Raw genomic sequence first — 14,625 nt, forward strand, 5'->3', positions numbered from 1 at the left:
CTCTGTCTTGGGTCATCTCAGTTCTGGCCCATGAAAGGGTGCCTTGCTCATACCTTAGCTCCTTGACCCCTTTCCAGTGGCTTCTCCTTCCCCCTTTCTCCTCCCCACCTGACCTCTTCCTCTGACCCCTGAGCAGAGACCGCTTATGTGCTGGGGAACTATAAGACGGAGCCGTGCAAGAAGCCCCCACGGCTGTGCCGCCAGGGTTATGCCTGTCCATACTACCACAACAGCAAGGACCGGCGGCGGAGCCCCCGGAAACACAAATACAGGTCCTTTGGCCCAAGCAGGGCAGCCAGGGGAGGGAAGGGTGGCAGGGATGGGAGCACAGCTGGGTCTGCTTCCACTGCTCTCAGAAAGCAGGGAGGCCCAGGTACAAGGAGGAATAGTCAGAGTAGCAAAAAAATGAGAAGCCTGCCTGGATCCTCCACTCATGAAATGAGGAGGGGCTGGGGTGCAGCCATCTTTGATGCCCTTCAATTCTGACTCAGAGGAGCATCTGCTAGGGCCACGCCATGGCATAGAAAGTGTGGTGGTGGCTACAGCCTGGCTGTCCTTGGGCTGCATAGTACTTGGTGGGAGGCTATGGCTGAGGGAGCAGAGCTGGGCAAAGCAGCAGAGCCTGCCTCTGGCCCTGTGGGGCAGGGCTGTAGTGGCATTCCCCAGATCCTGGCCTCTCCCTCTAGCATCCATGTGACCTCATCCTCTCATTGACCAGGTCGTCTCCGTGTCCAAACGTGAAACACGGGGATGAGTGGGGAGACCCTGGCAAGTGTGAGAATGGGGATGTCTGCCAGTACTGCCACACCCGCACGGAGCAGCAGTTCCACCCGGAGGTGAGCCTGGGAGGCGGGCCGGTCCTTTCAGGGGCAAGTGAATGTCCGCAGTCTCTTTGGGAAGCAAGGCAGGGCCCACCCTAGAAGAGGAATTTGAAGCCACAGGCTCCCAACTGGCAGTACCTAAAGGAGACTTGCCCCTTAATTTGGCAACATCCCTTGTTCAGAGCCCACATTCACCAAGTAGCCTTCTGTTCCCAGTCTGTTTCCCCAGGCCTCCTAACAGAGAGGGTATGGCTGGGCCTGATGCCCTGCCCATTCTGGGTTTTTTGTTTGTTTGTTTATTTGTTTTTCATTCTGGGTTTTGCATCACTGAACTGGTGCTTAATCCAGTGACATCTGGATAAAAAAATAAGAAAGCCCCAAACAGGTACCTTGTTCCAGACCAGAGTTTAGGGTAACAAGCAGCCTCCTTAATGCAGTTCCCCAGCCCACTGGCCCCTTGGTGTAGCCCTGAGCCATATCAGTATGTCAAGATCTTGTGTAAGGTACATAGAGACACATGCTGCCCCTTCCCCTCATCCCATGGTGACCAGGACACCTAAGATAGACACATGGACAGAGACCACCTTTTGTGGGCTATGGACAGCAGGGTGGAAAGTTAGACCCAGTATAGGTCCCAACCTAAATTTCAACCGAGCAGGCCTTGGAGTGAGCAGGTACTACCTGTAATCTTGGCTCTCCTAATGCCCAGAGGCACATTTGGAGGTCACCAAGACCCTGAGTGAAGAGCAGCATGGACAAGATCCCTTTGAGAAGTTGATCAGGGCTAGTTGGTTCTTTGACTCCACAAGGAAGGGTGTCCTCAGAATGGGACGGCAGTGTCTGATTCAGGGGTTTCACTAAGGAAGTTGGTAGGGAGAACTGGAAATGGTGTGGAATGGGGAGGAGAAGAGAGATTAGTACACTAAGGCACCCATTCCTGCCTGTCCCTCTCTGCCCATGCCTGACCCACCTCTACTCTGCCCTGTCCCTCCAGATCTATAAATCCACCAAGTGCAACGACATGCAACAATCGGGCAGCTGTCCCCGAGGACCTTTCTGCGCCTTTGCCCACGTAGAACGTAAGCTGCTCTCATTGGCCTGAGGCAGTGTCCTCTTTACCCTCCCCTCACCCCATGCTGCTCAGGCTCAGGCAGGGGGAGGCACCCTCCCAGAGTCTACAAGGCAGATCTCAGGAACCATCCCATGCCACACTGGTGGCAGGCATCACTAATTGAACATGGCATTCTGTGCTGCTGAGCCCTGCCCAGAGCAGAGCTGTCCTATCAAGATATCGGGCAACTCCCTTACGTCATTTTAGATATTTTATTTTTATTTTATTTTTTTATTTTTTTATTTTTTTCATTTTTCTGAAGCTGGAAACAGGGAGAGACAGTCAGACAGACTCCCGCATGCGCCCGACCGGGATCCACCCGGCACGCCCACCAGGGGCGATGCTCTGCCCATCCTGGGCGTCGCCATGTTGCAACCAGAGCCACTCTAGCGCCTGAGGCAGAGGCCACAGAGCCATCCCCAGCGCCCGGGCCGTCTTTGCTCCAATGGAGCCTCGGCTGCGGGAGGGGAAGAGAGAGACAGAGAGGAAAGCGCGGCGGAGGGGTGGAGAAGCAAATGGGCGCTTCTCCTGTGTGCCCTGGCCGGGAATCGAACCCGGGTCCTCCGCACGCTAGGCCGACGCTCTACCGCTGAGCCAACCGGCCAGGGCTAGATATTCTAAATGAAGCAAAAGAAACAGGTTAAATTAATTTGAACACTATATTTTTATTTAATCCATTATAAAATATCATTTCAAAAATAATCCATGTAAGAAAATCATCAAGATATCTTACTGTTTTTTTCAAACTGTCATTGGAAGTATGTATTTGAATGGTTGCTGCACATTTCAGTTCAGAGCACCCATGTTCCAAGTGTTTACCAGCCACATGTGGCTTCGGGCCACCGCATCAGACAGGGCAGCTCAGCTCTCCACACTGCACTCCAGACCACTACTGCCAATCTCAGACGGAGCTCAAGTTACAACCTGTGACCACCTGAGTCCCCATGCTGGCTGTCCTTCACCTCTTCCCCAGCTCACACCTTCTCTCGGGGATTGGAGTGAAAAATACACTCACAGCCTTGGGAGAGGGATGCATATTCTTAGCACAGAGGTGGGCCTTATCCTTGGGCACTATCCCAACGGGGGCAGCACAGAGACCTGATTTACGGCTCAGGCTTTGGAGTCTTACAAATTGAGGTTCTCATTCCAGCTCTTGTTTCCTAGCTCTGTCACCTTGGGAGTCTTGACCTTGCCTCTCTGAGCCTCAGTTTCTTTATCTGTAAAGTATAGACCATAATATTACTTATGTCTTACAGTCATTGTGAAGATTCACAATTAATACAACTTGCCTGGCACCTAGTAAGTGCTTAGCACATGGTATTAATAGAAATAAGGTAGGACCCTTCCCTCTATGTACAGGGGATGCATAGTCCTTTGAAAGAGACCCAGATGCACTTCTGGCTTAGGAGTCTGCTGACACCCTGACACTGTCTCTTGCAGAGCCACCCCTCAATGATGACCTGCAGCCTTCCTCAGCTATGTCTAGTCCCACTCAGCCGGGACCTGTCTTGTACATGCCATCTGCTGCTGGAGACTCAGTGCCCGTGAGCCCCTCCAGCCCGCATGCCCCTGACCTCAGCGCCGTACGTGCCTGTCCAGGGGGTGGGTGGGCACCACACCTACCTAGGAGCCAGCACCTGCCTCTCATGCTCCCCACTCCACTCCCTCAGCCTGTGCTTGTGGAGTAGGCCTTGGGGTTCTTTCCTTTCTGCCCTAGGGTTCTTTTCTCTATCAAAAGTGGGTGGTGGGTAGGGGTTAGTGTTTCCCAGAGCGTGTGTTAGTAAGCCTGGGTAGAGTTGGTAGAACAGAGCCTTGTGTGTGTGTGTGTGTGTGTGTGTGTGTGTCTCTCTCTCTCTCTCTCACACACACACACACACACTGTTCCCTCATGAGGTTCTGGGTCTCGTGGGTGGGGGTTGCTTTCCATTGGTAGATGGAAATGGAAGTGAGCCCCCTGCTGAAGAATCTTCCTTTGAGGAGGGGCTGGAGGGCATTCTGATGGGGTCAGGCCCTGTGCCCCAGCCTACATTTTACCCACCAGCCCACTCCCTTCTCTGCAGCTCCTTTGTAGAAGCAGCAGCCTCAGCAGCCCATCTAATCTCTGTGGCTCCCCCCCGGGCTCCATGAGGAAGCCCTCAAACCTGGAAGGCACTGTCTTCCCTGGGGAGTCTGGCCTTGCCCCTGGCAGCTATAAGAAGGCTCCTGGCTTCGAGAGGGAAGACCAGGTGGGAGCTGAGTTCCTGAAAAATTTCAAATGCCAGGTAAGGGATGAGAAGGTCAGCCCAGAGAGGTTAGCCTTCTCCATGGAGGGGTGCCCTGGAATGGGTAGCATAACCTGGAGCTAGGAAGCTCTGTCCTCAGCCTCCTCAAGCCTGAGCAGAGTGAGTAAGGCTGTCCTGTTTTACAGATGAAGACAGGAAGGCTAGAGAGACTGAGCACCCTTCCCAGTGTCACAGAGCTGCTAATAGAGGAACAGGGATGCAGCCTGGGTCTTCTGCCCGATGCTGCCTTGACATGGCAGGGCCTTGGGGAGCATGACAGAAGCAGTTCATAACTGAACTTTGAGGCTTGGAGTCACCTGGGAGGAGAGGAGCACCCCCTTTTACTCCTAGGGTAGGGAAAGGCTTAAGAGTGTAAAGGGAGAGCGGGGTGTAAGGGGGTTACAGGTCTTTACCCTCAACCTGGCCCTGGTACCTGCAGCCTCGGTGAGCCATGGCAGGTTGATGATGCTTGGGGGGACTCCTGGACTCGTACCACATTCATCTCCTGCACTCTGACCTTTCTCTCTCAGGCCAAGTTAAAACCCCACTCGCTAGAGCCCAGGAGTCAAGAGCAGTCTCTGCTTCAGCCCAAACAGGTACTGAACTCTCAGCCTGCTTCTAGCACCTGCTGTGGACAGGACAGGTCTACAGCCCCAGGAGGCTGCAGAGAGTGGGAGGTATGCTTTCCCAACAAAGCAGAGGGCAGGACGAAAGTGGGCCCTAGCCCCAATCCAGAGAGGATGGGGTCAGGCCCTGGAGCCCCTCACCTCCTAGACTCTCATTAAATGTTAATAAAGAAAATATTGAGTGTCTATATCAGGGGTCCCCAAACTTTTTACACAGGGGGCCAGTTCACTGTCCCTCAGACCGTTGGAGGGCCGGACTATAAAGAAAACTATGAACAAATCCCTATGTACACTGCACATATCTTATTTTAAAGTAAAAAAACAAAATGGGAACAAATACAATATTTAAAATAAAAAACAAGTAAATTTAAATCAAGAAACTGACCAGTATTTCAATGGGAACTATGGGCCTGCTTTTGGCTAATGAGATGGTCAATGTGCTCCTTTCACTGACCACCAATGAAAGAGGTGCCCCTTCCGGAAGTGCAGTGGGGGCCGGATAAATGGCCTCAGGGGGCCACATGTGGCCCGCAGGCCGTAGTTTGGGGACCCCTGGTCTATATGGTGCCAGGCACTGACCTCACTTCTACCTTCCCCTATGCAGGATTGTAGGGTTGGGTGGGCCTTGCTGCCTCCAAGCCACACACCTCCAACTCCAGCTTCTTGACTAGGTGTTGAGAGGGTGGGGCCCCATCAGAGCAAGGGGGCAACAGATGAGGGCTGTAATGCCCATTTCCTTCTACCCCACCCAGTTTCCTTCTCTAGCCTCTGGCCATGGCCTCCTGGGCGGGCATCCCATAGCCTCTCCTCACTCTCTCATTGCAGGACATGCTGGGCATCCTCCCCGTGGGCAGCCCCCTGACTTCAAGCATCTCTTCTAGTATCACCTCCAGCCTGGCAGCTACCCCCCCTAGCCCCGCGGGCTCCAGCAGCGTTCCTGGCATGAATGCAAATGCTCTGCCCTTCTATCCCACCAGCGACACGGTAGAGTCTGTCATAGGTAATTAGGTCATTTCTGTTGCCAAGTCCAGGACTGGGTCTGGAGTCAGAGACACTAGGTCTTGGGAGTGAGACTCAAACCAGCATACTGGTTACTTTAGACATCTGACTGAGGGGAGTCAGGGTAGCACTCTGGGCCTTTGAGCTAAAGAGGAAACAAACCCAAGGTGTAGGGCCAAGACTATCCCTTATATTAAATTAGAGATGCCTCTTCCCCTGGGCAAGTCACTATCATTCCACGACAGAACATCCTCAGTTTGCATCCATTCCCTCAACTAGGTTTCCTAGTGCAGTTAACAACCTGCACAGCTGTCCTGGTCATTAGAAGTCACTTTTTTTCTCTTTTAGCAGTCATTTATAGGCACAACTTTGTGCCAGGCCCTAGTGCAAAGACTGGGGTTGCAAACATGCTCTTGACTTCAGGGAGGGACACTGTTCCCACCTCGTGGTCCAGTTCCACAGAGGGCAGTGTGCATCAGCCACTGAAGGCCCAGAGCCAAGCCTGGCTTTAGTGAGCTCCTGGAGGGAGACATACGAATCATAACATCAGAAGACAGTGCCTCTGTCCAAGGCAGGAACCCTGGACTAGGACTTGATTTCCCCTGGGGATATCAAAGGCGGCTTCAGAGACATTTGAGTTGGACTTGGCTAGGCAGACAGCATTAGGGGTCACTGTGTCAGAGAAGCAGCCCCAGCACAGGCAGAGACTCAAGGGAGGAGGCAGGCAGATGAGGCAGGGTGGGCAGTGAGGTAGTCAAGGACAGGTTGGTCTAAGAGGCAAGGCCTGGAGCTTTGGACTGCATGCCCCTTGGGAGGCTGGGAGGCTCAGAACCTGTGACTGCTCTATCATTAGAGTCTGCCCTGGATGACCTGGACCTGAATGAGTTTGGGGTGGCTGCCCTAGAGAAGACTTTCGATAACAGCACAGTGCCTCACCCGGGCAACATCACCATCGGTACTGGGCTATGGGTGGGCCAGGTGTGGTGGGAGGGCTCCTAGGGGTCTATCTGGCCTGGGCTGGGCAGACAGAGCAGACCCCTGTTTGGTGTGGCCCCACGTGGCACCCTGCCCTCACTTGGCCTGTTTTCCTGGGCCTCTCTTGCAGGTGGCAATTTGCTGCAGAGCTCTGCACCCGTGAACATCCCTGGCTCCTTGGGCAGCTCTGCCTCCTTCCACTCAGCATCCCCATCCCCTCCTGTTAGTCTCTCCTCACATTTCCTGCAACAGCCCCAGGGCCACCTGAGCCAGGCAGAAAACACGTTTTTGGGAACCTCAGCATCACATGGATCTTTGGGTAAGAAGAGATGTGGCTCACTTGAGACTGGGGCTTTTGAGACTTTTTTTTTTATTATTCATTTTAGAGAGGAGAGAGAAAGAAGGGGGAGGAGCAGGAAGCATCAACTCCAATATGTGCCTTGACCAGGCAAGCCCAGGATTTTGAACTGGCGACCTCAGTGTTCCAGATCGATGCTTTATCCACTGAGACCTGGCCTTTTGGAAAGTGTCTTTTGGGCTCTGTGTCCACGGCTAGAGGCAGTGCAGAGCAGAGGTTAGAGCAGAGGTTCTGGGGCTGGAGGTGAGTCAGGTCCCTGTCTCACAATTCCCTCAACTGTGTGATCCTAGACAAGTGACAGCCTTTCTGTCTTAGTTTCTTCTGCTATAAAGTGGGAATAACGGCTGCACCCACGTCATAAGGTGATTGTGAGGCTTAAATGAAGCAAGAAAGAAGACAGGGCTAGTGCACAGTAAGTAATGGCTTAGAGCTGTCAGGACCTGGTTCTGCTCATGTACCCAGAGCTCCCAGGGGTGGATTGCAACAGCCAAGTTCACAGGAGGTCAAGGGAGAGGTCTGAACATCTCAGCCTGAGCTCAGGGTAGCCTTCCTAGTAGGCAGAGGCACCAGGGAGACCCAGCTCCAGCCCTGAGGCTGTTGGCTGGACTGGGAGTTCTGGAGGGCAGCAGAGAGGCGTGGTGTGCAGACCTGCAAGATCTGGTAGCTACCATGTGCAGGGTTCTCATCTCTTGTATGCCGGGGCTGGTGTGAATATTCACCAAGGTAACAGTAAAACAGCACAGCACCCAACCTGCTTCCTCTCTGTAAACAGTAGCTGCTCTTACTTCCCTGCCCCCTGCAGCTAATCAAGAAGCTCAAAAATCCGCTCCCCAGAGGGCATTGGTCACACTGAGCCATCAATCTGCCCTTGGGCCAGGTTTGGGACCTTCCCTAATCTCCATATATTAGGGCAGCATGGTGATTTCTTCACACCTTTGCTTTCTTTTTTTCTTTCCTTCTTTCTTTTCTTTTTTTTTCTTCTTCTTTTTCTTTCTCTCACTCTCTCTTTATATTTTTCAAATACCGTTTACATTTGATATTTTGTATTAGTTTCAGGTGTACAGCATATCGTAGTGATTAGAGAATCCTATACTTTACAAAGTATTGGCAGCATACCTAGTTATTACAGTTTTTTTTTTTTTCAGGGACAGAGAGAAGAGTCAGAAAGAGGGATAGATAGGGACAGACAGACAGGAACAGAGATGAGAAGACAGAGATGAGAAGCATCAACATCAGTTTTTCATTGCGACACCTTAGTTGTTCATTGATTGCTTCCTCATATGTGCCTTGACCATAGGCCTTCAGCAGACCAAGTAACCCCTTGCTCGAGCCAGCGACCTTGGGTCCAAGCTGGTGAGCTTTTTGCTCAAACCAGATGAATCCACGCTCAAGCTGGTGACCTCGGGGTCTTGAACCTGGGTCCTCCACATCCCAGTCTGATGCTCTATCCACTGCGCCACCACCTGATCAAGTGGTTATTACAGTATTACTACATTCCCTGTGCTATCCTTTATATCCTTGAGCACTTTCCAGTTTACAAGGTGTCTTTTCTGTTCTGTGTTGATGCTGTCAGGTTCAGATGCTTAGTCTTATATTTATCAGACTTGTTCCATATTCTGGAGGCCAGTAGTTCTGCTTCCTGGCCACACATCCATTCCTTCCCCATGTGGTTATTGAGCAATTTTATAGGTACAATGTGAGCTCAGTAATTCCTGCTGGCCTGGTGCCATCATCTCTGGGGAAGGCAGCGGGGACAGACATTAATTAGATCATACTTAGAACTGTTGTGTGGAGTCAGAGGGCTGGGGCTAGGGTTCAGAATAGTAGAGGGACCTCTCAGGAGTGGCTCCTCCCCAAGAGAGCAGATGCCACCCAAGTGTGGAGTAGAGGTGTGCAGGCAGATTTTGCTGCTGGGACAGTGTCAGTACAGGGATCCTGGGTTTCCCCCCGGGCCAGGGCAGATGGGCTCAAAGGCGGCACACACCACAGGATCTCCACACAGGACCATGTCCATCATATTGTTGGGTGCGCTGGTGTTGTTTAGGCAACACTGTCTTAAATCCTTTTGGTTCTGGAACATCCTGGCTGGATTAGTGGGAAAGGAAGCCAGAAAGAAAACACTAGAACAATATAGTGGGCAGAATGAGCCCAGAGGTGGATACGGTTCTGCTCTGGAAGACAGGTTGCCCCGAGAGCCACAGAGCAGGGGCACACAGGGTGTCAGCCAATGTCTGGTGCATGAGTGAGTGGGGGGTGCATGAGCATGCAATGTAGAGGACTAGCAAGAGGAGGCCGTGGGAGTCTGACAGCTTAATTGTACTGGCTCAGCCACTTCCTGTCGTAACACAGAAGATTGGACCTGGGCTCCCAGAGCTCTTTCTGCTCCAGCTCTGCTGTTATTGGGCTACGCTGGTCTGTCTTTTCTCCTGAACCAACTCTTAAGCCCCACTCCAAGAAGGCTCCCTTCTTTTTTTTTTTTTTTTTTTTTTTTTTAATTTTTTAATTTATTTTTAGAGAGGAGAGAGAGAGAGACAGAGAGAGAGAAGGGGGGAGGAGCTGGAAGCATCAACTCCCATATGTGCCTTGACCAGGCAAGCCCAGGGTTTCGAACCGGCGACCTCAGCACTTCCAGGTCGACACGTTATCCACTGCGCCACCACAGGTCAGGCAAGAAGGCTCCCTTTCAGCCCTGGTCGGTTGGCTCAGTGGTAGAGCGTCGACCTAGCGTGCGGAGGACCCGGGTTCGATTCCCGGCCAGGGCACACAGGAGAAGCGCCCATTTGCTTCTCCACCCCTCCACCGCGCTTTCCTCTCTGTCTCTCTCTTCCCCTCCCGCAGCCAAGGCTCCATTGGAGCAAAGATGTCCCGGGCGCTGGGGATGGCTCTGTGGCCTCTGCCTCAGGCGCTAGAGTGGCTCTGGTCGCAACATGGTGACGCCCAGGATGGGCAGAGCATCGCCCCCTGGTGGGCAGAGTGTCGCCCCATGGTGGGCGTGCCGGGTGGATCCCGGTCGGGCGCATGCAGGAGTCTGTCTGACTGTCTCTCCCTGTTTCCAGCTTCAGAAAAATGAAAAGAAAAAAGAAAAAATTAAAAAAAAAAAAAAAAGAAGGCTCCCTTTCTAGCCTAAAGTCACTATCACAAATTACCTTCACAGCACTCCATAAGTCTGTGAATTACCCCATTTTACAGAGGAGGATATTGAGGCTTTAAATTTAAATGGCAGCTGATAGGTAGCAGGTGGCAGCATAATAGGTCTCATTCAGCTGCAGCAACTACATGTCCCTGCCAGATTCTCAGGCTCTACACTGCTTGAGCCTGGCACAGTAGCCCCTGGAAGCCCTGGGCAGGGCCTTCCAGAGTGCTGACCTTCCTCCCCTTCCTGGTGCAGGTCTGAACGGGATGAACAGCAGCATCTGGGAGCACTTTGCCTCTGGAAGCTTCTCCCCAGGCACTTCTCCTGCCTTCCTGTCAGGGCCTGGGGCTGCTGAGCTGGCCCGGCTCCGGCAAGAGCTAGATGAAGCAAATGGCACCATCAAGCAGTGGGAAGAGTCCTGGAAGCAGGCCAAGCAGGTACTGAAACCCCACGCCCACCCTCTCCAGAGCTCATGCCCCTTTTACACAGGGCACGGGGTGGAGGAGGCCAGGGATCCTGGCAAACAGCAGAAACTCAGTTGTATTCTCTTTCCCCCTATCAGGCTCTTGGGGTGACTGGGGTCCCAGACCTGGAACTCTATGAGCTGTTTATGTGATCTGGTCCCAGAGCACTGCTTGCCTCTTCCAAGAAGCCCTGGCTCTCCAGGGCTCAGGTTCTGAGACGAGCCCTCTGTTCAGGGACAGCTGTGCTGGCCCAGCCCCCTTCGCTGCTCACAGAGGGTCTCGCAGGTCCTGAGACCTTTCTTTTCTGCAGGCTTCCTCCCTGCCCCTCCCCAGACAGCTGACCCAGCTCCCAGCAGGTCCTGCAGCCACAGTGGCTTATACAGGCTCCCAGATAATACACTTTCAGGGGGTGGGGGCAGGGGGCCGGGCCATTGTGATGAGTTGGTGCATGTTTGGCCCACAGGCTTGTGATGCCTGGAAGAAGGAGGCAGAGGAAGCTGGTGAGCGGGCCAGCATAGCAAGTGCCGAGTGCGAGCTGGCCCGCGAGCAACGGGACGCGCTAGAGGTGCAGGTGAAGAAGCTGCAGGAGGAGCTGGAGCAACTGCACTCAGGGCCCGACCCACAGGCCCTGCCCACCTTCTCAGACCTGGAGGCCCTCTCACTCTCCACCCTCTACTCCCTCCAAAAGCAGCTGCGGGCCCGCCTGGAGCAAGTGGACAAGGTCAGCCCAGGAGGTTAGGGGAGCACTGGGTAGGGGTAGAAGTAGCCATAGCCAGTGTTTGGACTCTGGTGGGTCCATACTGCTCCAGGGATGGCCACCCTCCTGAGAGCCTCTGCCCAGCAGCTGGGCCAACACAAGATGCTGGCCTGCTGGAGGGGAGCTAGGAAGAAAATGTTGCTCACTTGGGAAGATGAGAAAGTGGGAGGTGGGTCCATGCCCACCCCAGCATATTTAAGGATAGGCACCAACCTGAGCTGTATTAGTATGCCTGGGCCCTAAGTCACATCCTAATTTTCCACCTTTGAGCTCTGTGTGAACCAACAGACATACCAGAATGGTTAGTCCCCAGGGCTACTCTTTCTGCATTCCTAGATGCCCTGCTGGAAGCCCAGGGGAGTCTCACACAGAAGAAGGAATTCTTTCCTTGATAGGCCTTTGGCAGCAAAGACCCACATGTGGCCATGTAACCTCAGGCATGCCACTACCCTCTCCACGCCCCACTGTTCTCATTTGGTGACCTATGGTCACTACAAGATCAGTGTGAGGAAAAACCCTCAGGATGGGGGCTGCTGAGCAGCCTGGCCCTTCCCTCCCTCGGGCTCTGACTCCCCACAGCCAAAGCCTAAAGCAGAAATTGGGAGGTTTGAGGTCATCGGCCTGAATCTAATCTTGCTCTCTCACTTGTCAGCTGGGGTCTGCGAGCATGACCCTTGAGCTCTGTACTTCCGTTTCCTCATCCCAGGGGGGCTAAAGTAAGAGTTGAGGGACTTGTCTGACCCAGGGCCATGCCAGCCTTGGAGACCAGGCCAGTGACCAGTGTCAATTTCCCCGCAGGCCGTGTTCCACATGCAGTCGGTGAAATGCCTTAAGTGTCAGGAGCAGACCCGAGCAGTGCTGCCGTGCCAACACACTGTCCTGTGCGAGCTGTGTGCCAAGGGCAGTGAGTGCCCTGTCTGCCAGCCGGGCCACACTCACACCCTCCAGTCGTGACCTTGCAGGCCCAGCCCAGCCTGGCTCACATCTTCCCACCTAGAACTTTTAAAAGTGTATATATATATATGTATGTATGTATGTATGTATATGTGTATGTATATGATTATGTATATGTATACATTTCTGTATGTATGCAGGTATGCGTGGGCAGCCAGTGTGTGAACAGTGTGTGTATATCTGTATATAGATATAGACACACACTTTAAAACAGATTAACCAAGCACTTTTTAAAAGAAAAAAAAACTATTTTGCAGTCCTCCCCCTCTCCACTCCCTCCCTTTTCCACTTTCCCCTCCCACCAGCCTTTTGACAGGAAATCTATATCTGTCTCTTTTTTATGTAGGAACTAATGATTTTTAACTTCTTGGGGCTTGAGCAGGGAAGCGTGGGAAGCTAGAAGAGGCCATGGGTAGGGCATAAGCCTTCAGGGTAGGCCCTGTTCACCCCACCTCCCCAGGCCAGGGCGAGAGCCACAGTTGTGGAGGCTCCAGGCAGACCTGGTACCCAGCTGTGAGGCCTGAGAGGGTCCAGGCCAGCCTAGCTCCTAAGTTTACCAAATGTGTGTTTAGTGCGGGGCTGGTGAGCCCAAGTAGCCCCGCTCCCAACCCTAGGCCCTTGAAGTCCTCTCGAGGGGCAAGGCCTGGGAGTCTACCCCTCAGGTTCCAGAGACAGGGAGTTTGCCTCAGTCCTTTCCCCTGGGTCCCAGAGCAGCCTTCCTGGCCCCAGGGTCACCTACCAGGCTGGCACTGCCTTCTATATTACTCCCCAGCTGCCTTCAGCAGTCTCCCCACCTTCTTGCTCTTCACCCCCTCCCTCTGGCAGCTAGCAGGGCAATTGGTAGGGAGGAGCTGTAGACTGTGAGGACCAGGGGGGCTTAAGCCCTGCCCTCCTCGGCAGGAGGGGCTGCGTATGCATTCCTTGGTGCTCTCTGAGTGCAGCTGACGTCCTGCCCCTGCTCGGAGCAGACGCCTGTGTGCATGTGTGTGCGTGCCTGTCCAATGTATAGTGTGTCTTAGCTTCCATTTTAAAAATTGTTCTGTACAGAGAAATGCAGCAGGGTGGGAGGGCAGAGCGGGTAGAAGGAAGCCACCCACTCCCAGCGCAGGGTGCCTGGGGTGGGGGGCAAGAGAGCTGCAAAGGGTTTGGCCCCAGCCCCTTTGGGCTCAGCACAAGGAGGAGGGCTTTCAATGAATTAAGTGAAAACTTTTTTTACAAAAATGCAAAAATCAACAAAGCTCCAAATCTATTGGAAATAAAATATAAACTTGCAGTGGTAGCTTGTTTGCATGGAGTGGAGCAGGGCCTCAGGTGAGGTCTCTGACAATGAGCTGGGCCCGCTCAGCTGTCCCAGCCGAGGCTCCGGCCAAGGAAACAGTTCATGCCCCCACCCCCAGGCTGTGGCTGGCAGCTGCAGAGACCTAAGGGCTCTCTGGGATCGAGTACTCTGTGCCAAGCGTGCTCTGGTTGAAGTGGAGACCTCCCAGCTCCACGACTCATTTCTTTAGGGCTATATTGACAGTGGCCACTGGTTGGTTTTTTCCAAGACAGCAGGGCCCCTAGTGCCTTCTCATAAAAACATTAGAGAAACACGGGCTCCAAAGGAGGTGTCCTGCTTTCCACCCTGCGCTGAGGGCTGAGGGTCTCAGCCTTTGAGCCACGCATCCCTTCCCCTGCTCTCAGCTGGCCTATTAGGTGGCTTTGAAAAAACATAGCTAATGGGCTCCTGTATGGGTCTCGGGCTCAGAGCTGAAAGAGACTGTGTAGCTATCTCAGACCTCCCCTAATCATGTATGTGCAGGCTCAGAGAGGTTAAGTGACAAAGGTCACATAGCTATAACTGGGCCCCAGGCTCTGACTCCCACTGCACAGGTCACTGCCCCCTAGGCAGGGCTGGGACCCCACTCTAAGCCCTGCTGTTTAGAGCAGCCACTTAGCTTCAGCCTAATTCCCTGCAAGGCTCCCCACTCATGATGCTCCTTCTGGGGTTCCAGTGCTAGGCAGCAACCACAGAAATGGATGTGCTCGGTAGGGTTTTGTTCAAAGCCCTTGGGCCACATACTAGTAATACCAACTGCCCCAGCACCTGCTTCTGTATCAGTTACTCCCAAACCTTCCGTCCTGCTCTAACATGGGGGAGTAAGGATCAGGGGTTTGCATGACCTG

General features: G+C 53.3%; 1 protein-coding gene across 2 annotated transcripts in view; it reads left to right on the top strand.

The window, feature by feature from the left end:
• The window catches only part of UNK (unk zinc finger), a 40,862-nt gene extending 26,290 nt beyond the window's left edge, over positions 1–14,572 (top strand). For both annotated transcript variants that reach the window (XM_066235177.1, XM_066235178.1), the window contains exons 5-16: positions 137–272; positions 719–836; positions 1,816–1,900; positions 3,373–3,515; positions 3,993–4,193; positions 4,724–4,789; positions 5,645–5,819; positions 6,672–6,773; positions 6,924–7,112; positions 10,540–10,721; positions 11,212–11,469; positions 12,304–14,572. In XM_066235177.1, coding sequence (XP_066091274.1) covers positions 137–272; positions 719–836; positions 1,816–1,900; positions 3,373–3,515; positions 3,993–4,193; positions 4,724–4,789; positions 5,645–5,819; positions 6,672–6,773; positions 6,924–7,112; positions 10,540–10,721; positions 11,212–11,469; positions 12,304–12,459 — 1,811 coding nt within the window. In that variant the 3' untranslated portion in view covers positions 12,460–14,572. The remainder of the gene's footprint in view (positions 1–136; positions 273–718; positions 837–1,815; positions 1,901–3,372; positions 3,516–3,992; positions 4,194–4,723; positions 4,790–5,644; positions 5,820–6,671; positions 6,774–6,923; positions 7,113–10,539; positions 10,722–11,211; positions 11,470–12,303) is intronic.
• The last annotated feature ends 53 nt before the right edge of the window (positions 14,573–14,625 follow it).

The sequence above is a fragment of the Saccopteryx bilineata genome, chromosome 6, assembly GCF_036850765.1.
Source record: "Saccopteryx bilineata isolate mSacBil1 chromosome 6, mSacBil1_pri_phased_curated, whole genome shotgun sequence".
NCBI classification, from domain to species: Eukaryota; Metazoa; Chordata; class Mammalia; order Chiroptera; family Emballonuridae; genus Saccopteryx; species Saccopteryx bilineata.